Source organism: Phocoena phocoena, chromosome 19 (assembly GCF_963924675.1).
Source record: "Phocoena phocoena chromosome 19, mPhoPho1.1, whole genome shotgun sequence".
NCBI lineage: Eukaryota > Metazoa > Chordata > Mammalia > Artiodactyla > Phocoenidae > Phocoena > Phocoena phocoena.
In genome coordinates this window covers 42913259-42937699 of record NC_089237.1, presented here as the reverse complement: position 1 = coordinate 42937699, position 24441 = coordinate 42913259, and the positions used below count along the sequence as shown (strand labels likewise).

The 24441-nt window shown below is 34.6% G+C and overlaps 1 protein-coding gene across 2 annotated transcripts in view; it reads left to right on the top strand.

Moving 5' to 3' along the window:
- The window catches only part of NF1 (neurofibromin 1), a 250014-nt gene that overhangs the window by 132014 nt on the left and 93559 nt on the right, over positions 1-24441 (top strand). The window contains exons 28-35 of one of the 2 annotated variants that reach the window (XM_065897304.1): positions 1978-2139; positions 2279-2382; positions 8123-8258; positions 12181-12243; positions 16849-17007; positions 17545-17642; positions 18889-19035; positions 21704-21850. In XM_065897304.1, the coding sequence (XP_065753376.1) occupies positions 1978-2139; positions 2279-2382; positions 8123-8258; positions 12181-12243; positions 16849-17007; positions 17545-17642; positions 18889-19035; positions 21704-21850 (1016 nt within the window). The remainder of the gene's footprint in view (positions 1-1977; positions 2140-2278; positions 2383-8122; positions 8259-12180; positions 12244-16848; positions 17008-17544; positions 17643-18888; positions 19036-21703; positions 21851-24441) is intronic. The other variant, XM_065897305.1, reaches the window with a different exon arrangement.

The following is a 24441-nucleotide window of genomic DNA, read 5'->3' as shown; positions in this document are numbered from 1 at the left end:
GCTGCCTAGAATACTTATTCCCTGGTCTCTTGTTATTCAAGTTTCAAGTCAGATATCACTTTCCTAGTGAGGTCTTTTCTGGCCATCCAATCAAAACCACACTCACAGTCATTTTATTCCATTCCTTGTTATATTTTCTTTGCAGCAGTTATTTACTATGTGAAATTATCTTGTTTATTTGATTGCTTGGTCTCCTTCCACCACAATGTGAGTTACATGAGAGCAGACTATGTCTGTGTTGTTTACTGCTGTAGTTCCAGGTCTTGAAGTACAACCTGGCATATAACAATGACTCAGTAAGTAATTGTTTAATGAATGAAGATGGAATCCTGCTTGTAGCTAGTGAGTTAGAAAAAGGAAATTGTTGAAATCCTCTTGAAGCCTAACATTAGTTCACAGATCTTCATATATTCTGAAAATGGAATTCTGAATTACCTTTTAGCACCTACCTATAATTAGCGCTAAAAATTATCAGTAATTTTTTCAATAAAATAGAATTAGTTAAGTCCAAGAGGCTTTAATCATTTTGTTTTCTTTCAGTAAATCATTTCTTATGTGTTTTATACGAAATGACTTTTTTTTACAGAAGGACTTTTATATTAGGCCAGATCTATTTGAACTGTATCGAAACAAAATACAAGATAACTTTAAAAATTTTAGTTCTATTTTGTAAATTTAAATTCTGGTGCTTATATGAAAATTCAACTACCATTTATAAAGCCAGACACTTTTAAAAAATGCAAAAATACAAAACAACACTACTCTTCACAGATTTTTGTTGTTGTTGTTTTGGAAAATATAATTATTTTTACCAAAACTATTGTTTATGCTAACATGTTATGGATTTATGATGTTATTTTTATTATGTTATTCTTAAATTAAAATACTATAATAAATAAATAAATTCTGGTGCTTAAAGTTTTCAGAATTTTGCAGGGGAGGGATTAGAGTGGAAAAAACTAGCACAGCAGTCTAAAAATAGTTTTATTTTGTAAGTGAATTATCTCTCGTAATTACACTTGGCTTTAAAATGGAGGATAGAATTTTTATATCTAGTCAATTATGTATTATGTAACTGTAGGAAGTATAGCAGCGTATTGGATCGTATTTGGCTTCAGCTATCTGTGGTTAGGATTGTTAAATTTTTTCCTTTATTCGAATAACAGATTATAATAATCCTGGGACCGGATAAGAATTAGAGGAGCTACAGGCCATGATCCTGGCTTTGTTGTCACTGATTGAAGTTTGGGCCATCTTATTATGGCTACCCCTGTTCTCTCTAAATCTCTTCCCAACATGTATGGTTAAACAGTGATTTACTATCACGTTCATTTTTCTTGAGTGTACCAAAAGATACTTTACTGTGGGGAATTACGAGGCGTATCGTTTAGGACCTAGATGGGAATTAGCCACCCATCCCCACTTTGTATGTAAATCTGGCTAATCTTTTGGTTCTGAATGCACAGCCTAGGTCTTTTTCCTGACTTGCTGCAAATCCTGTAGTTTTTCCATTTTTGTTGTTTCTTGCCTAGCCGTGTTCAGCGTTCACTGAGTTTCCCTGACCATATAAGAAGAGAGTAGAGCTCTGTGGTCACCGAAGTCTTATTTGCCCTCATTGATTTTCTAAGAAAATGATCTGTGCATATCAAATTCTTTGCCATCATCTTCTATTTCTGTTTTCTTTCATTTTGTCATAGGATTTGAACTGAATCCTGGATTTTTTTTGTCTTCTGGTAAAGCCTTGGCCTCTCTTTACCTTTCATCATTTAATCCTTAGAGTTAGCAGCTACTGTAGGTGTATAGAAATAGTCATCTGTCATAGACAGATATACACAGATAAATCCCAGGGGAAAAACTTAATCATTCACCATATACCTCAGTTCAGCAGGTGGTTGTCAGCTTTGAATTTGCCTTTCAGTTTCCTGCTTAAGGAAAAATGGAACTGTTTACACTGACACGATTTTATTTTGTTCTCAGGATGAACTAGCTCGAGTTCTAGTGACTCTATTTGACTCTCGGCATTTACTCTACCAACTGCTCTGGAACATGTTTTCTAAGGAAGTAGAATTGGCAGACTCCATGCAGACTCTTTTCCGAGGCAACAGCTTGGCCAGTAAAATAATGACCTTCTGTTTCAAGGTTTGTATCCATTTATCTTTTTTTTTTTTTTTTGGTGTGGAGATATGCCAAACAGTGATTATGTACAGAGCAGAATGTCTTCTTTAATGCAAGATATTTGGAGCTGGCATAATAAATTCCTACTTGTGTATTTCTTTAGGTATATGGTGCTACCTACCTACAGAAACTCCTGGATCCTTTATTACGGATTGTGATCACATCCTCTGATTGGCAGCGTGTTAGCTTTGAAGTAGATCCTACCAGGTGTGTCATCCTCTCATCTGCAACAGCTCTCCATTTTTTCATTTCTACTACATGAGGCAAGGCCCTCATAATTTCTCCCCTTGATTCTTAAGATTAGTCTTTAATTATAAAAGTTACACACAAATACATTTTTCTTTTTTTTAAAAAAAATATTTATTTATTTGGTTGCGCTGGGTCTTAGTTGCAGCAGGCAGGCTCCCTAGTTGCAGCTCGCAGGCTCCTTAGTTGTGGCATGCATGTGGGGTCTAGTTCCGTGACCAGGGATCAAACCTGGGCCCCCGAAACTGGGAGCACAGAGTCCCAACCACTGCACAACCAGGGCAGTCCCTCAAATACATTTTTCTTAAAGAAAGTTACAAATAACATTAAAGGTGTCTTTGACTGTCACCTCTAGAGACATAGCACTGTTACTAGTTAGGCCGTTCTTCTGTCCTTTTTCAATTCATTTGCATATACATATTTCTAGTGGTAGAAACTATATTATAATATGAGCACTTAATATAAATGGTAAGATATTATCAATATACACATGGTTTTGCAACTTTTTTTTTTTAACATAACCCTGTGTCTTAGATCATTCTTTGTCAGTATAGAAAGATAATGAATCGGATTCCTTTTAACTGCTGCATAATATTTTGTGGTTTGGCAATATCATTATTTAGCCAATGCCATATCGACCCCATTGACTTTTGAAATAATTAATATTTGGCTGCATTGGGTCTTTGTTGCTCTGTGTGGGCTTTCTCTGGCTGTGGCGAGCAGGGGCTACTCTTTGTTGCGGCGCACGGGCTGTAGGCGTGCAAGCTTCAGTGGTTGTGGCACGTGGGCTTAGTTGCTCCGTGGCATGCGGGATCTTCCCGGACCAGGGCTTGAACCCATGTCCCCTGCATTGGCAGGCGGATTCTTAATCACCGTGCTACCTAGGAAATCCCAATCCCATTGACTTTTGTAGTAGCTTTCTAATTATTGTCCTAGCATTATCTTTTTATTTGCAGATCATTTACTGCAGGAATTATTCTGAAACCTAAAATTTTTTGTCACTTTTTTTCTTAGAAACCATCAGTTGTTCCCCATTGACTGCAAGAAAAAAACTCATCTGACTATAATCCACATCACTACTTGTCATTCTTTCCTGTGTTCTCTGTACTTTAACTCCAGTGAAATATGCGCATGTTGTACATTTTTAAAGTGGCTTGACAACATGGGGTTCGTTGGGATTAGAGTTGCCTAATAAGTAATACCCATTTTCCCCCCACCAAGTTCAAAACCAAAAGGGCAGAGGGAGGGGAGGGATGGGAGTGAAGCACCCAGGAATCAGCTGTCTCCTTTATTTCTGATAAAAATGATTAAAGAGTGGGGCTTTAGATCCTGTGGGCATATAACATAGGCTTGCTAATACATCACCTTGAATTAGAATCATCTTCCCCATCCCTTGCACAGCTGGGTAAACTACAGGCTTCCATCACAGGGGCTGGCAAGCTTTTTATCACAAGTGGAGAGAAGACCAGATTATATCTTTTCTGCAGGCAGACATATCTAGAATGGAGAGGATGGCACTGAACTGAGCATGCTTGACTCCGTTTTTTTTTTAATCTATCTCGCTCTTCCTCCTATAATGTGGATTGACTTAGGAGAAGGGAAAGAGGCCAAGGGGTAATGTAAGGTGCAGTTTAAAAACCACCGTCTCCATGAAGCTTTCTGCCTGTCCCCATGGCATCTGGCTTATAGTTGGCATTTCATAAATATTTGTTGAATGAAATTTTTAACACTTATGCTTGCTTTTTCTAAGCCACATCTCTTGTCTTTCAGTTAGGACCTTAACATTATTTTATTTTTTATTTTCAAGTTCAGAGCTTCTTGATGGTTTCTCTTCCTAAAAATTTTATTTGGCAACTTCGTATCAGTTGGTATTTTTGGCTCTGCCTTTGCTGAAGTATCAACGGTAATATCTAATCAGAACTCTGGCACCTAAATTAACCAGTTATTGTTAAAATGGTTAAAAAGTTGTAGTTTAAACTTAGAAGCGACATTCTTTTAATGTCATCTTGTATTTTGTTACCATTTAGCAATTTCACTTTCTAAAGGGTAAAAATTACTTAGAGAGTGAACTACTGCCTGAAAGAAATCTACTGTACTAAGTACTCTGGCACAGAGAAGGGAACTAGATGACAAGCTACCTATATTCAGGTTACTTAAAATCAAGTTGACATCTTTTCTGACATGTAGAGGGCTTGGAAGTTGACACTGCTATGTTCATAACAAGAAAAAGCTGAAAACAGAAAATCAGCAACTCTTCTTAAATTCATCAGAGAATTGAAGGGCACCGCCCCCCCCCCCCCAAAAAAAAGGGAAAAAACTGGCGTGACAGCCAAATTCAGAGAATCCCAGCTTACAGGGAGAAACAGCTGCTGGAGTCAGTAACTGGTAGGAACACTTAGGCTGTAATTGACAACTTGCTGGAGGTTGAGTGTGGATTAGCTTGAGAATGAAAGCTCCTGGGGGCCCTGTGTCAGGGGGACCCTCACACTTCTGTGAGTTTGACCTCTAGAAACCCTACCAGGTTCTCATGGTGAAGGTGGAAGAAAAGTCCCCTTGTGCTCTGGGCAGGGGAAGGGGAAGAGTAACCATTTTGTAATATGCCCATAGTGTTCTGTTCTCCCTTACAAAGGCCTGCCTTTAAGGATTACTACCAGGGCCTTATCTGACCTGGAGGATGGGCAGTTACCCAACTTCAGCCTCCTCTAGCCTTCCTGACTCACATAAGGGGAGAAAAAAGGCTAAGAAATTCTTCTGAAGGTCACAACCCAGCCACTCTGGCCCGGTAAAACAGTGGAGATATAAGCATAAGATTATAGACTGCTTCCCCTCCCCAGTACCTCACTACTACATCGACAGGACTCCAGTGTATTAAAAGTGGGTTACAGCAAAGAGCTTCAACACAGAGACTCTAAGAAGGAATTCCTAGGGAAAACTAGGGAATCCCAGACAACTAGGTAGACAAAAACAAGGACACCGGAAGAAATTGACACCTATAGCTACAGCAAACATTAAGCACAACCTAAGTTCTAGCCAGATTAACATAAAACCTTACACTAAAGACCTCTTTGTTTCTGTTCCTGCTACCCATTATGTCTTGGGTCTTTCAACAAAAAAATTACAGTCTCAAGAGACAAAGCAAGCATCATAACTAGACTCAGGTGTGACAGATTTTGGGATTATCAGACGAGGATTAAAATAACTGCAATTAATATGTTAAGGGCTCTATGGAAAAAAGTGGACAACATGCAACAACTGGTGGGTGATTTAAACAGAGATGGAAACTCAAAGAATCAAAAGGAAATGCTAGAAATCAAAAACATTGTAACAGAAAGGAAAAATGCCTTTGGATGGGCTTATCAGTAGACTGGACACAAATGAGAAAAGAATTAGTGAACTTGAAGATATGTCAATAGACATTTCCAAAACTGAGATGCAAAGAAAAAGAAAAACTAAATGAAAATGAAAGTGCATCTTATCAGAATGTGTGGAAAGTAGTGAAATACAGTATTTACAGCATTAAATGCATATATTAGAAAAGAAGAAGGATCTAAAATGAATGGCCTAAACTTTCACCTTAGAAAATTAGAGAAAGTTCAGTATAAACCTAAAGCAAGCAGAAGGAAAGAAATAAAAATTAGAAATCAATGAAATTAAAAACAGGAAAACAATAGGAAACAAAAACAAAAGCTGATTGAAAGTCAGAGGGAAGAATTTTTATACACACAAACACTTAAATAATTGAACACAAAGCTTCATTATGGATCAGAATGAATGGAATAGCCAATAAGTTATCATTGGCATGTGGGAGGCATGAGGGATAGATGTATTAGAGGGACATCGGAAACAGACCAGCAGCACACCTGCTGCTGTGTTGACTCATTAAGAAAAAGTTCCCACAAAGTAGACAAGAACTGTCAAGGTTTCTAGAAATCTCTTCTAGCCCTGTTAAATATATTGTTAATATTTTCTTTCATACGCAAAGCTTCTATGCCCTCCATATCTCAGATTTGAGTTACTATTGTAGCTTCTTAAGTGATCTCCCTTCATAAAGCCCCCATGTTTAGACCAGTCTCTTTTAAGTTCCCCATATATCCCAAGTTCATTTTCTGCCTCTGACTTCCCGGCAACCAGTTGCCATGTGAATTAATCGTGTCTGTCTCTGGTTTGCTATTTTGTCTTTTATATCCTTGAATAATTGTACTCATTACTTAGTGTGTACTTCTCTCCCCTCTTTGAGAGGTTCAAAGGCCAATTATTGTTGAATCCTCAGCACCTGGCATTAAGATGGCAAATAGTAGATGCATGATAAATGTTTATCAGATTGAACTGTGTGCTTGTCCTGCCTTCTTCTTTCTGAAATGCCCTTACTTCTTTTTGCCTGTGCAGATTCTTTCCCTCCTTTAGAACTCATCTAGTCCATGAAATCTTTCCTGCCTGTCATCTACATTAATTTCCAAACTCTTACTGTATCCATATGCTGCACCACATGGTGAGCTGCAAGGAATCTGGAGTGTCCCAAACTTTTATGTAATATGTAAATTAGTATAGAAAGAAAATTACTAGTTAAGAGATTGAAAACAAGTATTCAATAATTGTTTTGGTAAGGTACTATGCTAGTTTTCAAGGGGTCAAAGATGAAGACATCCTTCAAGGATCTTACAGTTTAGTAGGGGAGATAAGACGTATAACAAGTAGTTAAGTAGTGACTTTCATAGGGAATGTGTTTTGAGAGTTCGGTTGGGCAGCTCAAGTAAAGGTTTGTGGATTTGAGAGCCACTGGGTAAAATTTAAACCCCATAAAGTAGGCATTATAATTATTCCTGTCTTATTGATGGAAAAAAATGAGGCTCAGAGAAGTTAAGTATCTTGACCAAGGTCATAATGGTCAATAAGTGGTAAAGCTGAAATTTAAACCTAGTGAGTTTGCCTTCTGAATATCTGCCTTTAATCACAGCACCAAGACTTTAGAATCATACAGAAGAGGGGCTTCCCTGGTGGTCCAGTGGTTAAGACCCCGTGCTTCTACTGCAGGGGGCACAGGTTCAATCCCTGGTCAGGGAACTAAGATCCTACATGCTGTGCAGCACGGCCAAATAAATAAATAAATACCTTAAAACAAAAAGAATCATTAGCAACAATAATTGAATGTGGGGAATAATGGAGTACTGCAGGCAAAGACGACATCAGAGGTCACCTGAATGACGTGATTGAAACAGTGATGGTGCCGTTGACAACATGGGGAACACAGGATGAGACATACAAGTAGGAGGAAAAAAATCAGCTGATTTTGAACAAACTGAGTTTTAGGTACTGGCAAGAGGGACACCTAGCAGTTAGAGATATTAAACTGGATATGAAGGGCAGTTGAAAATAGGGCCTGAATGGCCACAAAATATTGAAAGCATGTCTAACTTTACTGAAGTCATGGAAATAAAAGTTAAAAATGTGAGGTGCAGTCTCCTACCTACTAGATGGACAAAAAAATAAAATCATATACTAAATTTATGAAAATATAGAGGGAGAAGAATTTTTATACACAGTTCTCAAAATTGCCTTTTTTATAGTTGGTTTGTTTAAATCAGGTTCCCAACAAAGTCCAAATGTTGCATTTGGCTGAATGTCTTTTAAGGAGTATGTCTGTTTGTTTGTTAGTTTGTTTGTTTTTAATTGGTTTTGCTTTTTTTCTTTTTCCTCTCGATAGGTTAGAACAGTCAGAGAGCCTTGAGGAAAACCAGCGAAACCTCCTTCAGATGACCGAGAAGTTCTTCCATGCCATCATCAGTTCCTCCTCCGAGTTTCCCCCTCAGCTACGAAGTGTGTGCCACTGTTTGTACCAGGTATGCTTAAGGTTAGAGATTACCATTATTAATCCACAGCTAAATTTAAAAAAATGCTTTACCAAAGAGGAATTTAGCTGCTAATAGTGGGTGGTTGATAATACTGAATCAATTTGGATGAATAATACATGAAGAATTGTTTAAATTGGCTCTAAAAATATAAAGTAGTTTAAGGGGGTACTTTAAAAATAATAAATTTTCCTTATGTTGAGAACAAGCTTAAAATGTACCAAATCTACTGGGTATAATAGATGTGATTGAAATGAGATGTATTATGGAATTTTTGTTGTTGTTTTTATCTTGTACCTAAATTACTCATCGGGTCTTTCACATTTGAGGCTGGTCTACTCCTTGTTTTTTGTGTTGTGAAATGCTTGATCCATAATTTTGATTTTTTTATTAAGCTCTATTGTGTTTGTGTCAGGTTTTCCCAGGACAGGCTGATGTTTTATTTTATGTAGAATGCTACTCATAAAATATATTGCATCATCATTCATGTCAAATTATTAGACTTTCCAACACTAGAACTGCAAGTAATGCTTCTGAGTTCAGATGTCCACAGTCATCCCCTACTTGCTAAGGAAATTGCACCTGTGTTCTTTTATGGCTTCCACTGTGTTTTTGATGGGCATATGCAGTTTCAGAAATGATTTAATCACTCCAAGGGAGATTAGTGTAAATCCACATTAGCCTGTTAAAACTGTGATTCTGGAAGAAACATTAGTGGGTCTGGAGTTTGGGACAGGGGCAGGTATAGGGGGAAAAATGTATGTATTTATCAAAACCCATGCCTTTTGTGTCTTTTTCTTTGCAGAGTTATCCCCAGCCATTTGTTTTTTAGCACAGGGCTTTGGTTGCTTAGAGACATTAGCAAGATCAGTGAAATTGTCATTTAAAAAAGCTGTTTCAGGCTGCTCTTTGTGAATTTTTCCTCCATTGCTATTTATAAAGATGTATCTGCTGTATCTATAAAAAAATGTTTCATCATGTTTGTAGATGATGAAGCATACTTAGCATTAAAACTGTCTTAATTTAATTTATCATGACTTTTCCTGCCTTTTCAAAATAGCTCAAGGAAGCTTAGGAGAGCCCCACATAATTTTTTCAGCTAGTTAAATCTGAGACCAGAGGGTGGTTTAGTTATAATATGAAATCTAATACAGTAAGTAATAGCTTAAGTCTGGGCATTATTCAGGTTTCTCTTTAAATCCAATTCAGTCCTTTCTGTTTATATAACTAGGCAGATAAGAAATGGTAAGCACCTATTAAAAATAGTCTGGACCAACTTCTTGGTTGGCCTAATAGTAACTGTTTTCAGAGAGCAAATGAATTTCTCAAGTGGCAGTGGCTTTGACTTTAGCTGGTTAGAAGTGAATGGGTACTGACTACCTGGTTACATATATGGTCTCTAGTAGATTTTAGTAGAAATTCTTCATGTGGTTGTCTCCCTAAAAGAAAACAATTTTTGTATCATCAGCAAACTCGGAGTCCCACTTCATAAGGAAAAAGGAACTAAGTGCTTGGCACTTAGTAAGTACTTAGAAAATATTTAATGAAGGAATAAATAACCCCATTTCTCCCACCCAAGTAAACAAGATTCTTGTCAGCTTTCATAGTTAGGAAGGGAGGGAAGTGAAAATAATGCAGAAAATAATGCTAGTTGATAATTGGTGGCTTATTAACCACTATGTGTTGTGCTTTTTAAAACATTCCATAATACAGTATCCCATATTACAACAGACCTGAATTATTGTATTAAAATTTCACATACAATTATTCCCTTTAATAATATTATTTAAATGTTAGTGCATTTTGGGGACGTATTGGATAAACTTATTGTTGGAATGTACAGTACTATAGAGGAAATATATGCTATGTTATTTATAAATAAAAGTTTTTTGATAAGTGACTGATTACAGGAAAATTTACATTTACTAATTAAAAATGAAAAAAAATAAACTTTGATCTCAAGATATTCTTTCATTGAGTCTCCTTCCAAATGTAGTTTTTCTCTTAGTTTGCTCTTTTATTTTTATTCATCTTCCCTCTTCTGGCTTTTCCTTGCCCTTTTGACTTTGGAAATAACATAATGGTCCGTTTGTACTTTTATGTTCTGCTGGGAGGGATAGTAGTCGATTGTTTTTTTCCCTCTAGTAAATATGTCTCCTGCTTTGGGACCTACTGGGGAAGATTTGAAAGCTGAGTATATTGCTAGCTAATAAATTTCTCTGAGCTTTAGGTCTTGAGTTAGTACTTTTGACTGTTAAACCTTTTTAAAATCATGGTTTAACCATGTCTTTCATTTTATATGCCTCCTTACTTAGTGGACTGGGTTAAGATTATATAGGAATAGCCAACTGTGAACATGTGTTAGATTTATAACTGAGACATTTTCTCATGTATTTATTTCCACTTTTCCTCCTGATAGTTTTGGAATAATGAGAAAACAATTCCCAGATTGGATATTCTCCTAAGTTGTGGTGAGAGAATTCTGAGGAAGAGCTAAATATGATTCTAAATAAATGTCGTCTTTTCCTAGCAAATGTGCTTCTCCAAACAGAAGTCGTTTACACAAAAATTTTAAGGCTATAATTGATGGTTATATACCGTAATTGAAAATAAAAAGTGTATAAAACTGCATTTTGGGGATAAATTGGGTTACTAGTGCTTTTGTATATAGTCTAAAGTTTGAATCAAAGCTCCTTGAGAAAAGGACCGTGTCTTCTTATTTTATTGCTTTCTTCCAGTGCTTAGAATGGTATCTAGCAAGTAGGTGCACAGTAACTACTTGGATGAATGGATGGATGGATGGATGAACAAATATCAAACTAATGCCAAGTTATTATGGGTTATGGTGTTGAATGCACAGAATTTTTAGAATAAAATGCCATGTATGGTGGATTAAAGAATTCTAATTTGTTTTCAAGATATTTTAAAAATAATTATTGTGCCTAGTCTAGTCCAGTCAGGAGTCTTTTAATTTTAACAGAGCTCTTTGGCCTAGGAGGAGCTCTGAGAGATGAAACCATTATGTCTCTGTGGGTTTTGGGTATTTTTTTGTTTTTGTGTGTGTGTGTGTGTGTGTGTGTGTGTGTGTGTGTGTGTGTGTGTGTGTGTTTTGGAGACATTCTGATAAATGGTCAAATCTGTGAAAAATTTTAAGCAGGCTCACAGTTTTATTCTGTAATTTTCTCTGCAGTTTCTTCACTTTAATATTAATGCTTATTTCTAGTTGAGCTGATAACATTCTTTTCCCAAACGTTGCAGAGCTTTTAACCTCCTCTGATTAGAACTTTTTCAGGAAGTAGCCTGCAAACAAAAATAAGTGAAATTGTAAGAGTAATCTTTCTTAAAGAGAGAGAGACTAGCTCAGAATCTCTAAAGTGTATTTTTCTATTATATTTAGCCATTTAATGTTTATTTTTTTAATCAGTAGGATAGGAATTCAATGCCAGCTATTGGAAAAAGAACTTTTTAAGTCAATTGAAGGATACACAGAGAAGTATATATAAATATATGTATCAAGAAAAAATTATGTAGATGCATAGAAGTGTTTTTAGAGTATGATCTATTTGTAATGAACATTTTATATAAAATTTATCAAAAGCTAGGATTTAACTGAAATGCAAGTATTAAATATCCTCACATTCACTTGAGGAGAGCTTTTCTGCGATTTATAGCCAGAAATAGTAGATATGATTGTCTCAGCATTTCTTGCTATTTATGCTTTGGCTTAAAAATGTAATAAAAATTAAAATCCAGAGATAAAATTCATCCCTCAAAATTAAGTTGATTCCTAATTTTTTGTTGATTCCATTTGTGTTACATTTTGATCATGTAATTTTATGTACAAGCCAACATTGTTTTTGTTGCTGTATGTAGTTGGTGCTGTGACTTGTTTGTGCTCATCTCTGTTCTGTAGGCAACTTGCCACTCCCTACTGAATAAAGCTACAGTAAAAGAAAAAAAGGAAAACAAAAAATCAGTAAGTTTGGAGAACTTTTTTTTAGCTGTTTCTTTCAAAGCAAAACAAAAATCTTTTGCTGTTTGTTAAGAACATCTTCACTTCAGCCTATTTGACCTTCACTGTAAAATCATTCTACTAATTCTGGCACAAAGTAGCTTTCATTTCAATTAACCCTGGAATTAAGTTACATTGAAACATTCTCTGTGTTCCTTTGGTTTGATTTATCCCAAAGGTATTTTGGGAGCATTCGTTGCATTGGATATCCCTGGTCTAATTTTATTATTTATTCTTTAAATTATAAATGAATGCCAAAGAAACTTAATTTCAAGGCCTTAGGAAATGCTGACTCTCTTCATTCTTGCTTCTTGTTTGCAGGTAATGTGAGTGATTTCTTTTCCTAGAGATGAAAGTTTTCCTTAATTGTTAGAAGTACATGGAAGGAAAGTGTCACTTTCTAATAAATCTTACCTAAAAGTAGCTAAAGTTTATTTTTTACTTCTTATATTTTTATCTAGACAGTCTCAGCCAGGATTTAGATCATTGTGCTTAGATTATAAAAATTCTAATGGTAAAACAAAACCACTTTTACCTTAGAGAAAATCATTATTAAACTATTGGGACTGAGAATTATAGTACTTCTGAAATAAAGGAAAAGTGAGTCCATATTTATAGAGAAACACCTTATTTGCAAACATGATATGCATATACTTACCTGCTTCTATGAACTTGCCCTAATTTAAAAGGAAGAAAATCATGGTAGTCATAATTATTTTCTTCCTGTGAGTGACATTTGTCCAGAATATTAACGTGCATTCATTTTAAATTTGCCATTATCTGTCAGTATGACTGATCTTTATCAGGCTCAGTACTACCTTTGTTCATACAATCCAAATAAATTTAGAGAAAGATGTAAAGAAAAGCTTTAGGAGTCACGTAGGTAGTTTACTTTAAAAGGTAAAATTTAGTGTATTCATCTGGTTTCATCTTTCATTTCTCGTCTGAGCTTTACATATAGTAAATTTCTATTTTAAATTCAGAACTAAATTAAAATTTAGAGACATGCTTTTATGTCCATTCAAGAGATTCCTTTTTGGATACGTTAAGTAAATTTGGTCAGCTGTGAGCAAATGGATTGGATTGGATGGCCATCTTACTTAATAAAAACATTTCTTTCTAATGCTTCAGCCTTCTAATTCTCAGCATATGTGGATTTAACATAATATACACCATCACTGTTGAAATTAATTTACTATTTCTAACACTCTTGTTTGGTGTTTTACTAATACCATTGTGTAGTATATCACATAAATTAAAATTCAGGCTTTCTCTTTTTCTCTAGAGCATGTTTTTTAGCCTTCCTAACATTGCTTTATTTACTAAGATTTTGTCTAAAATTGTTCCTTGAAATGTTTTTTTCTACTAGTGTTATTTTCAGATTTAAAAAAAAAATGTTTCTGGGTAACACTAAGTTTTGGAATGTATTTCTCAGCACAAGTGATATGAGGTCCTTGTGGAAACAAAGGAAATCTAATTGGCAATTTAAGATATTTTAGAACACATTCCAAAGTATGAAGACAGTATAGTTACTATAAATTTAAAATGTTGGTTTATGGAGTTGTTGGCTTAACAAAATCTACTGATCTAAAAAGCAAGTTAACTTTCTTTTGGGGTGTATGTACCATGGATTGTAATGTGTAAAATATGGAGAGAAGGTTCTGGCTTCTGGTATATAGCTGTGTAATCATATTATAGGTAATTCTCTTTATCATACTCAAACATATACTGTAAATTAGATTTCCTTTGAGAAGTTGTCAACCTAACTCAGGTAATTAAGGATAGATGGGTTGTGATTCTCTTGATGATGTACAGTGTATGACTGCCTTTATTTGTAACCTGTAGTTCAGCTTTTATGGGGGGGTGGGCGGGGAGGTAAGTAAAGGGGACATTTGACTGATAATTGGTTTCAGCATTCAGACTGGCCCTACTTTGACCTTTTATGCAGAATGTCTTTTGGATACAAATTAGATTTTTGCAGATTAAAAATAAAAACAACTTGAGTATGTGTATATTATGAGATAAAATTACACTGATGTTAATTTGTGGTGAAAGGAAAAGAAGTATTTTAATAAATAACCATAAAATTTGTTGTTGAGCATTTTTATGGATATTGATTGTTTTATCAGGTTTTAGTTCCAAAAATATACTGTTATTGGTGAGATACATAATTATATGATACATGAAACAATATGTGTTCTTGTAGTGTGGATACTTTTGAGTTTTGACATGAATTATTTTTGAAGATGTGGAAGTTAGTGAAGGTGTAGTACCTTTCATAATGTTTACAATATTCCATTAGGGAAATAATTCACTCAGATATTCATTAAATTCTGAGATTGAGTTTAAATCAGGTATAAATGTGCATCACACTTTAAAAGCTTTTCTGTCCTAGAGAAAACCAGGAAATAGCTACTCTAAAAATGCATTTTAAAAGAGTTCTCTGTGTGCATATAAGTAATTGATTTTTTTGAGACACTTTCCCAGCAGGTTAGTATTTTACAATTAACCAGTTCTTTGGGAACCAAACTCTTAACTTCTACTTCTTTAAAAACCATTTCAGGATTTTAATGGATTAAACTGAATATATGTGATTCTTTTAAAACAACCTATTTGCAATTATAAATATAAAGCAATTTTTAATCCCGTTCCTTCTTGCTAACTCACTCCTTAAAGGCTTTAAAAATTTGTAGGTTTGTTGAGGTGTTTCTTATCTTTTAAGATTAAAATTTGTGAGTTCTAAAAGAAACAAGCAGTAGCAATGGTGGTCTGTGAACATTCTAAAATTTATGAAGAGTTTTGTCTGTGCGAAAGTAAACGTTCATTTTTCTGTTCCTACTCCCCAAAAGGTTAAACACTGTACTAGAGTAGTAAAAGCACTTGTGTTTTCTTCTTAATTCTGTTTCTAAAACTGTATTTCAGCTAAAAATAACTAAAACAGTATTTAGGTTTTAAAGCCATTCTTCTAAGACTGCTGTGTTTAACCACCTTCACCAGTTTCCTCTTACTGAGGTGTAAGGTTGTCCTTCATGCAATAGCACTCCAAGTACTGTAACACCAAGAAAGCTTCCTGAGCGATGCAGTGTGCACGAAGGTGAGAATATATTAGTTATAACTCACCCCGTTATCACCTCTCAGAAAGATTTTCTCAGCTTAAAAAGTCATTCTCTAAAGTCATATTTTTACTAACTTCCTATCATATATAGTTGAAAATTATTTTGAGATTTTAGGCAGTGAATAACAACACATTTAAAATGTATACCACATGAAGCACTGAAGGAAACAGAATGAAGTGAAATGATCCTTATTCTTTCCAGAGTTAATCTTGAGTCAGTCAGCCATGAGAATTCATGACAAGAAGTATTATTTTTTTGAGGCATTGTGAAGAAAACTAGAGCTATGTGAGATTCTGCATATAAATCCTGTTTTCTCATTTTCCCCCAGTAGCCTTTGAAATGCAGGTTTATCCTTGGAATCCCAGAACATTGAGTGGAGTTAGTCAACACTGCTTTCAGCAGCAGTTAGCCACGCTAAGCATGAATAGTTGTAGAGATTTAAATGTTATATGAGTGTTCTTTAAAAATAAATATGTGTGTTATCTGTAACAAATGTAAATTTCAGAAAACTATAATTTTCATGTGTTAATTTAAAACAGGACATGCTAGGAAAAGATGGGAGCTGAGCCAGCTTCATAGCACTTTCCCAGTCTAATTTACCTTCAAAGTGGAATGTTTTATAAAGAGAAAAAGAGAAAATAAATCCATTTAAAATGTTGAGCTCACATTGTTTTTCAGCGTGGGCAACGATTTCTTGTATCTTTAACTTTTTTTATTTGACAGAATTACAAATTGAGGTACACATAGGGGTTCTCTCTTTTGCTGGTGGGATCCTGTTTTCTTTTAGGTCCCCAAGAATTCCCATTCCTGCATGGTTTAAATAATAAGTAGGCCCTTATAAAGCATTCTGATGAAGAAAAAGAACTGGCAATAATGTTACTTGTAAGTAAGTTTTTTCTCTCGATAGGAATCAAAGAAAACTAAGTTTTGTTTTGTATATGGCAAGCATTTTGCTCAAGAAATTTAATTGTACCTGGTATACAGCAAAATGTAAGTATTTACCATTAGGTATTGGATGTTTCAGGTGTATGCTGTTGGAAACTTATTTAGCTTTGCCTTACAAGAGTTGACCACACTCTCATGTCTTGTAATCTTAGTAAAATATGATAATCCTTGTGTGAAAATTTGTTCTGCTTTTGTTGCTCATCAAATCTGCAGTATAAACAGTGATGATAAAATTAAGATCTTTTTTCAGATCTCTTCTACACAACTCATCTATGAGACTTCTCTTTTTTTCTTAGATGCCTTTATTGTGCTTTTAAATGATAGAGGGCAAGAATTGAGGATAAATTTTTGTTTACTGATGTTTTGGGAGTAGGAAAAATTAGGCATGTGTTGTTCACAGGATTGGTCTTTCAGCATTTTTGTGCAAAGTTTGACTTTCAAGCCCTTTCTTCCCATTTCCTTGTTTTAACTCAAACCATATATTGAATTCTCAACTCCTTGTTTTTAGGTGGTTAGCCAGCGTTTCCCTCAGAACAGCATCGGTGCAGTGGGAAGTGCCATGTTTCTCAGATTTATCAACCCTGCCATTGTCTCACCATATGAAGCAGGGATTCTAGATAAAAAGCCACCACCTAGAATCGAAAGAGGCTTGAAGTTAATGTCAAAGGTGAAGAATCATTTTGATAATATAGCTATTCAAACTTTCTCTTCCATAAATTTTCAGTTTTTTGTATTCACTGTACTTTTTCTTAATTTTTGAAATGCCCTGTGGTTTTCACTTATATGCTTTTGTTTTATTTTTGTTTATATCACAAAGAAATTCATTAGACTGATACCGATGGACCTTATTATCATTTGAAAATATTTTAGCAAATGTCTTCTGAAGATGGTTTTCTATATAATCATTATGGAAATTCTGAAATGGAAACCAAAATGTATACTATATGATTTTTAAATTAAAAAATACATTAAAATTTTAATTTGTATTTTATATATGTAAATATATACGTGTTTATATAATTATATTCATATTTGGGAAAGCATAGAAACAAAACCAGGTATTTATTGAATGAGCAATAATTGATTTTTAACTACCAGTAGAAATTGTATCAGTGAGAAAATTAATATTTTTTAAAGAATATATGAATGTGTAGCTTTCATAAATAAACAATCAGATCCTTTATAACCCTATTTTATTGTTTAGGTACTTCAGAGTATTGCCAATCATGTCCTTTTCACAAAAGAAGAGCACATGCGGCCTTTTAATGATTTTGTGAAAAGCAACTTTGATGCAGCACGAAGGTGAGCAGCCTGATACTTAGCCAGTTGCTCTGTTTGGATCAAATATTTTCACTTTCACTCAAGTCTATGTACTTGATCTACATGAAGCTCCTGTGTAGGTTGTTTTCTTTTTTCTCTCTTGGTCAAGAACATAATCTTATTTTATTCCACTATAAAAGACAGTAATGAAATAAAATGATATTCTTTATAATCTGGTAGTGATTTCCATATTTAAAAACCAGGAGGGGTTTTTGACATATCTCCTAAAATAAAGGATTTGAGTTTGACACAATATGGAGGAGAGGAAGAAGGAAAAAGATTTCTTTCAGTAAAAACTAAAACCAAACTGGTACAGATAATGCATTATAGTGTATAATCACAGGTTTTTTTGATATTAGAATATTTTTGATACTTTAATTTGGATATGTATGTAAACTAAAAAGTTACTCTTTAAACCACGTGATGTAAATGCATAAGATTTTGTTCATGAGTAACTGGATAACTGTTGAAGTTTTATGATTTTAGAAAACTTGAGTTCTGCTAGGTTCCCATAACTAGCTAGTTGCTTCTCTTTCTCTCTCTGAGTTGCTGGTTTATCTGTAGAGTAGGTATAACACTATGTTTGCCTGTGAGTTGATTTTAGAGAAGCAAATGACATAACTTACGAGAAAGTGCTTTGTAAATGTAAGTTGACATCAAGAATTCTACTTTTCATACAGTGTGAATCTAATTGTTCTGGCTCACAGTCTAAGCTATACTTGTACAACACTCTCTTCCAGTTTTTCATTATAGTTCCTGCGAACTTCTGTCTAATTGGAGTTTAAAAGGTGTACTGTTGGACTGCAAATCACATTGGAAAGAAAGTGAATGTCAGCATAGGATTTATATTCTGGCAGATTGACTACCCATAGAAAGTTAAAAGAACAAAGGTTCTGATCCTGGCTTTGACCTAAGAGGCTGTACAGACCTTTGGGGAGGTCTTTTGTCTTGTCTGGGCCTCCATTTCCTTATCTGTAAAGTACTGGCTTCTCTACAAAGTCTCATCTGTTTAAATTTCGTTGTCTGACCTCAGAGCCTGCTCTGAAGCTGTAGCCAGGTATCAGAAATGGAAGACCAACTTTCTCCTTGTCTCTTCTTATTTCGTTTAATGATAAAACCTCCATATTTGTAATAGTAATTTCACAAAGTTACTTCACATAGATTTAATTCAAGCATAGATATGAGTATATCTGGTTTTTGAAATTCTAATAGCTTTGCATTTTTGAAGGTTTTTCCTTGATATAGCATCCGATTGTCCTACAAGTGATGCAGTAAATCATAGTCTTTCCTTCATCAGTGATGGCAATGTGCTTGCTTTACATCGTCTACTCTGGAACAATCAAGAGAAAATTGGCCAGTATCTTTCCAGCAACAGGTAAAATTTCCCTGTCATGGGGATATTGAAAAGTCTCAGCTTAAATTTTTTTTTTTTTTAGTATTTATTTATTTGTAATAAATTTTTGGCTGTGCTGGGTCTTAGTTGCAGCATGTGGGATCTTCGTTGGGGCATGTGGGATCTTTATTTGTGACATGCGGACTTCTTAGTTGCAGCATGCATGTGGGATCTAGTTCTCTGACCAGGGATCGAATCCGGGCCCCCTGCACTGGGCATGTGGAGTCTTACCCACTGGGCCACCAGGGAAGGCCCAGTTTAAATTCATACCAATAAAATTATTGGTCATGAATGCTTTTTACTTTGCATCTTCTTAGATAAGAATTATGATTTGGAAAGAGACATGTAGACTCTTTTTAAAAGTATATAGACAACAGGTTAAGTCATATTAAATGATCAACCAACGTACATCAGTGCTACAGACTTTTTTTTTTTTTTTTTTTTTTTTAAATTTATTTATTCATTTATTTATTTTTGGCTGTGTTGGGTCTTCGTTTCTGTGCAAGGGCTTTCTCTAGTTGTGGCAAGCGGGGGCCACTCTTCATTGCGGTGCGCGGGCCTCTCACTGTCGCGGCCTCTCGCTGCGGAGCACAGGCTCCAGACGCGCAGAGCTCAGTATTTGTAGCTCACGGGCCCAGCTGCTCCGCGGCACGCGGGATCTTCCCAGACCAGGGCTTGAACCCGTGTCCCCTGCATTGGCAGGCAGACTCCCAACCACTGCGCCACCAGGGAAGCCCCAGACTTTTTAAAAAATATTAAGCTAAGAGGGAATTAATCCTCTGGTGGTCCAGTGGTTAGGACTCGGCGCTTTCACTGGGTTTGATCCTTGGTGGGGGAACTAAGAATCCTACAAGCCGTGCGGCACAGCCAAAAAAAAAAAAAATTAAGCTAAGAATTCACAAACTAGCCTTTTGGGTTTTTTCTGGTTTGCAAACATAATGTACAACAAGACATAGAGAAATTTAAATATACTAGAAGTTCAAGTGAGTATTGGCATCTGAATCTGAAGAGCAGCTTAATTCTTAGGAATTTAATAATTAAAACATTGCTATTCTATTGCAATCCTATAATCCATTTGTGGTACTCTAAGTATATGCAAATAGCTTTATATAGACAATACTTAATAATTGAAAATTATTAATTTGGGAATTGTTTCATTTGCTGTTTTTAGTTAAAGTCTCTCGTAGCCTGAATCATTTGCTGTCCTTTCTAGTTATGTATGTTTATAAAGGGCCCAAATTCCTATGTATGAGTCCTCTTACAAAGGTAAAATGAGTCCAGATTACTTTTAAATGGCAATAAAAATGGTTTGCTCATTCATGGGAAAAATAGAAGACCATAAAGCTAAGGCTAGCAACGAATTAGGAAATGGGAGTTTAAAAGAGAGAGCATTTTAATCCTTTAGGAGTTGTTAATGGCTTGAAGTAGACATGGGTATGACTAATATGTGCCTAAGATAGAAAGAGGAAGATGCTTTCTGTATCTGTGTGGCACTTAAACTGTGGAACTTTCAAATGCAACCATTCTTTTAAATGCATTTTTTAAGCACAAACTCTTATATAACTTACAATCATATTCATGTAGTTTAATACTAGAGAGTTTTTCTTCAATTTGGTTTTTTATAAAAAGATACATTCCAAACATAAAAAGAAGTATAGACCATAATGTAACGGAGACCCATGTCTACCACCTAGCTTTAACATTATTTATTTTTCTGTAATTACTTCAGATCTTTATAACATTTTATTTCTTGGGGAAGAAAAGGTATTACTTCTCTCTTGTGTAACTGACAAGAAAAAGGAAATTACAGGTATAACATAGGTACATATAATATAGTTTTGTGTGGTTTAAAATTTTACAGCAGTGATACACTGAGTATAGTCTCTTCACACAATATTCTATTTGAGATTTATCATTTATTTAACTTAGTATTTCATTGAATGACTATATCACAGTTTATTTTTGCACTTCCTAAATGATGGTTATTTAGGGTTTCCTGTTTTTTATTATTTTAAATAGCGATGTAATAAATATTCTTCATGTTTGTCTCCTTGTGTATTACCTAAATGTGTAATTGCCGAGTTCTGGGGTATACACAGCCTCAACTTTACTAGATACTGCCACATTACTTTTCACAGTGTACATGCTTATTTACACTTTGACAGCACTGTGTGAGAGTACCTCTTTATACACATCCTCATCAAAATTGGCATTAGCAAACTTCATAATTTTTTTGCCAGTTTGATGTTTGTGAAGTAATGTCGTTATCTTTAGTTTTAAATGTTTAATAGTTGTTGAAAATTCATATTTACCCTGATTAAGCAGAAATCTGATATCAGGGACAGTATGTCCACTTCCTAAAAAGTGGATCAGAATGTTATATTTACTTGCTGATTGCCCATTTAATGGTAATGGATTAATGCTAGAACAAAATGAATTTTTATGTGAATTTTGTAGTTTGGGGAGTGGTCATATTTCTAAGACATCTCAGTGTAAACTTAAAACCCCTGAGCTCTTTTGGATTCTGTTTACAAATTAACAGGAACCACCAGCTGACAGTAAAAAGAAAAGCAGCCAGTGACAATCTAAAGAAATGTGTTCTGCTAAATGTGAACTGCTACCTTTTTCCTAAGTAGTTTGCTATATCTAGGGATCACAAAGCTGTTGGAAGACGACCTTTTGATAAGATGGCAACACTTCTTGCATACCTGGGTCCTCCAGAGCACAAACCTGTGGCAGATACACACTGGTCCAGCCTTAACCTTACCAGTTCAAAGTTTGAGGAATTTATGACTAGGTAAAGTATCACCTTGAAATGATGATTGCTTTCTTTTTCAATGAGATGCAAGGTTTACCACCAGGCCACTTGTTAGATATGCTTGTATATTTGATAGAGAATTATTAGCAAGGATGTACTTAATGACCACATTGCCATGTTTTGGAATCCCACTTTTCTCTTACCCTATATATTGTTGAAATATGCTTTGTTTCATAGTTGATTTTCTTATAAAAATAATAGCATCTTATTGAATAGTACTTTGTCATATTGTTTTGAGGTGTTTTTGCATTTAATAGTTAAAAGGGAGGGTAGATAACATTATTTTCATATTATAATTAGGGAAAACAGAGTTCAAAGTGAATAATTAATTTGCCTAAGATTCCATACCTGATTCATAGGTCCTTTGGTTCAAAGTGCAGAACTCTTTCTACTACACTGTAACATTTTTTAGAACCCTCCTGAAAATTAATGATACTAGCTTCTTTTAGATTGAGGCTCAGAAAATATAGTATACTTTAATATTGCTATAAAATTTCTGTAGACATTTGTTTTGAATCTCATTTAGATGGATTTAGTTTGGATCCTCATTGTTAGACATTCACCACTGTGATGTTACAGTGAAGATAGTTTGCTGAATTCTTTAGTCTTTATAAAGTACCTTTCATACTACTTTACACTTAGTCACTTAGTGTTTCATAGTGAGTGTGGGTTAAGTGTTTTGTTCATGGTGTGTGCCAGAGGCAGAGAGAAAAAAGCAGAATATGACATTCTGAAGTTAATTCACATTAACGATTTGCACATAATGTCCCAGGCATTGTAAGTGCCTGGTATTAATCATATTACATACAGGCCATAGTTTTGTACACATGACTCCCATATTTTGATACTGTTAAAAGAATGTATGAAAACAATCTCCTTTCAAACTTAATTTTTATCTTTAGCTCTGTTACTTAATTTTTATCTTTTTAGCTCTGTTAACGTTTTTCTGTGTAACAAATGTTTATTCCTATGTAATTAAAGGAATATTTTCCATACAAAATTTTCATGTTACCTAGCTGAAAATTGTGCAGTCCAAAAATGTAAAACTATTTTTTATGCAACATTACTAAGGATGTCCTTGCCATTTTTCCATCTTTCAGAGAAAACCTCTTCATTAGTCCTTTTACCTAAGACCCTACCTTCCTTACAAAACAACCTTCTGTCCTTTTGAACACTAAATGATGTAATATGTGTAAGGTACTTAGAACAATGTCTGGTGTATATATGAAGTGTTTAATAAATATTAGGTGATATTTTTGTTCTAAGTTCCCACTGATGCTGAGACTCACTTTTCTTTTTAAAAAAATGGAAATAGCTTTCTAATGTTGTCAACCATAAAAATAAAAATTGTTAACTTATTCAAAACATAGAAGTCTAAAAAAGAAAGTAAGAAGTTTTCAGTTATTTCATCCCTTAGAGATAATTTAGTTAACGTTTGGCAGATAGCCTCCCAGTCATTTACCTATACACGTGTGCACCTATTTCCCTTATCAAGTGATATCTATGTTGTTTCCATTAATATTAAACAAATGCTGACCTGGCACAAGCAATATGATGAACGGAGGTAATACAACCTCTCCTCCCACCCCCAAGACACATAGAAAAACTAGGTAAAAGAAAATGTATTTTAATAATAAAGTAGCACAGGGAGATCAGCTTGTTGCTTTGTGACAACCTAGAGGGGTGGGAGAGAGGCTCAAGAGGGAGGGGGATATGAGGATATATGTATATATATAGCTGATTCACTTTGTTGTACAGGAGAAACTAACACAACATTGTAAAGCAATTATACTCCAATAAAGATATTTTGAAAAATAATAAATGCATACATAGCTGGAAGAGAATTTTGGAGCAAATTACCTAGTATACAGTCAGTACAGAGAGATAAAGAAATGGAAAATATGAAAGAGTTTAAGAGATACAAGTGAGAATGAGAAGGTCCAGCATATCTAATAAATAGAGCTTAAAGAGAATAGTGAAGAGGTAATATATGAAAGACAGCAAATGAGAATTTTCCAGGGTTGTTGACTGACAAAAATCTTCAGGTTAAAGACACACACTGAGTACTGAGCAGAATATATAAAAATTAAACCATGCCTTTTTTGGAAGTATATTTAAATATATATAAGAGTATAATTATAAAAGTGATATTCAGAACCAGGGAGGTTAGAATGGACTTTTAATAAATTGTGTTGGTACAACTATACCAGTAAGTAACCATCTGGAAAAAGATAACACTATTTGTGAGGATAAATTCCCATAAAGAGGAACATGTGGGCCTTTCTCACTCATTCAGAATCAGTAAGCTAGGAAAGAAAAGGTTGGTAAACTGAACTCTTAAAAAACAAACAAGTAAGTAAAAACTCAAAAATTTATGTCTAGAAAGAAAAATGATTAAAACCAATTCTATGGTTAATATCCCTGTCCAGTAGTTTTCTTAGCATTATCCTAAGAACCACTGTTTGTGGTTCAAAGAACAGCACCTTAAATTTTTTGGTACATGTTAACCACATTGCCCTTCAGAAAGCGTGTTGCTTTTAAAATATTTTGTCTCTTTGTATATTTTATCA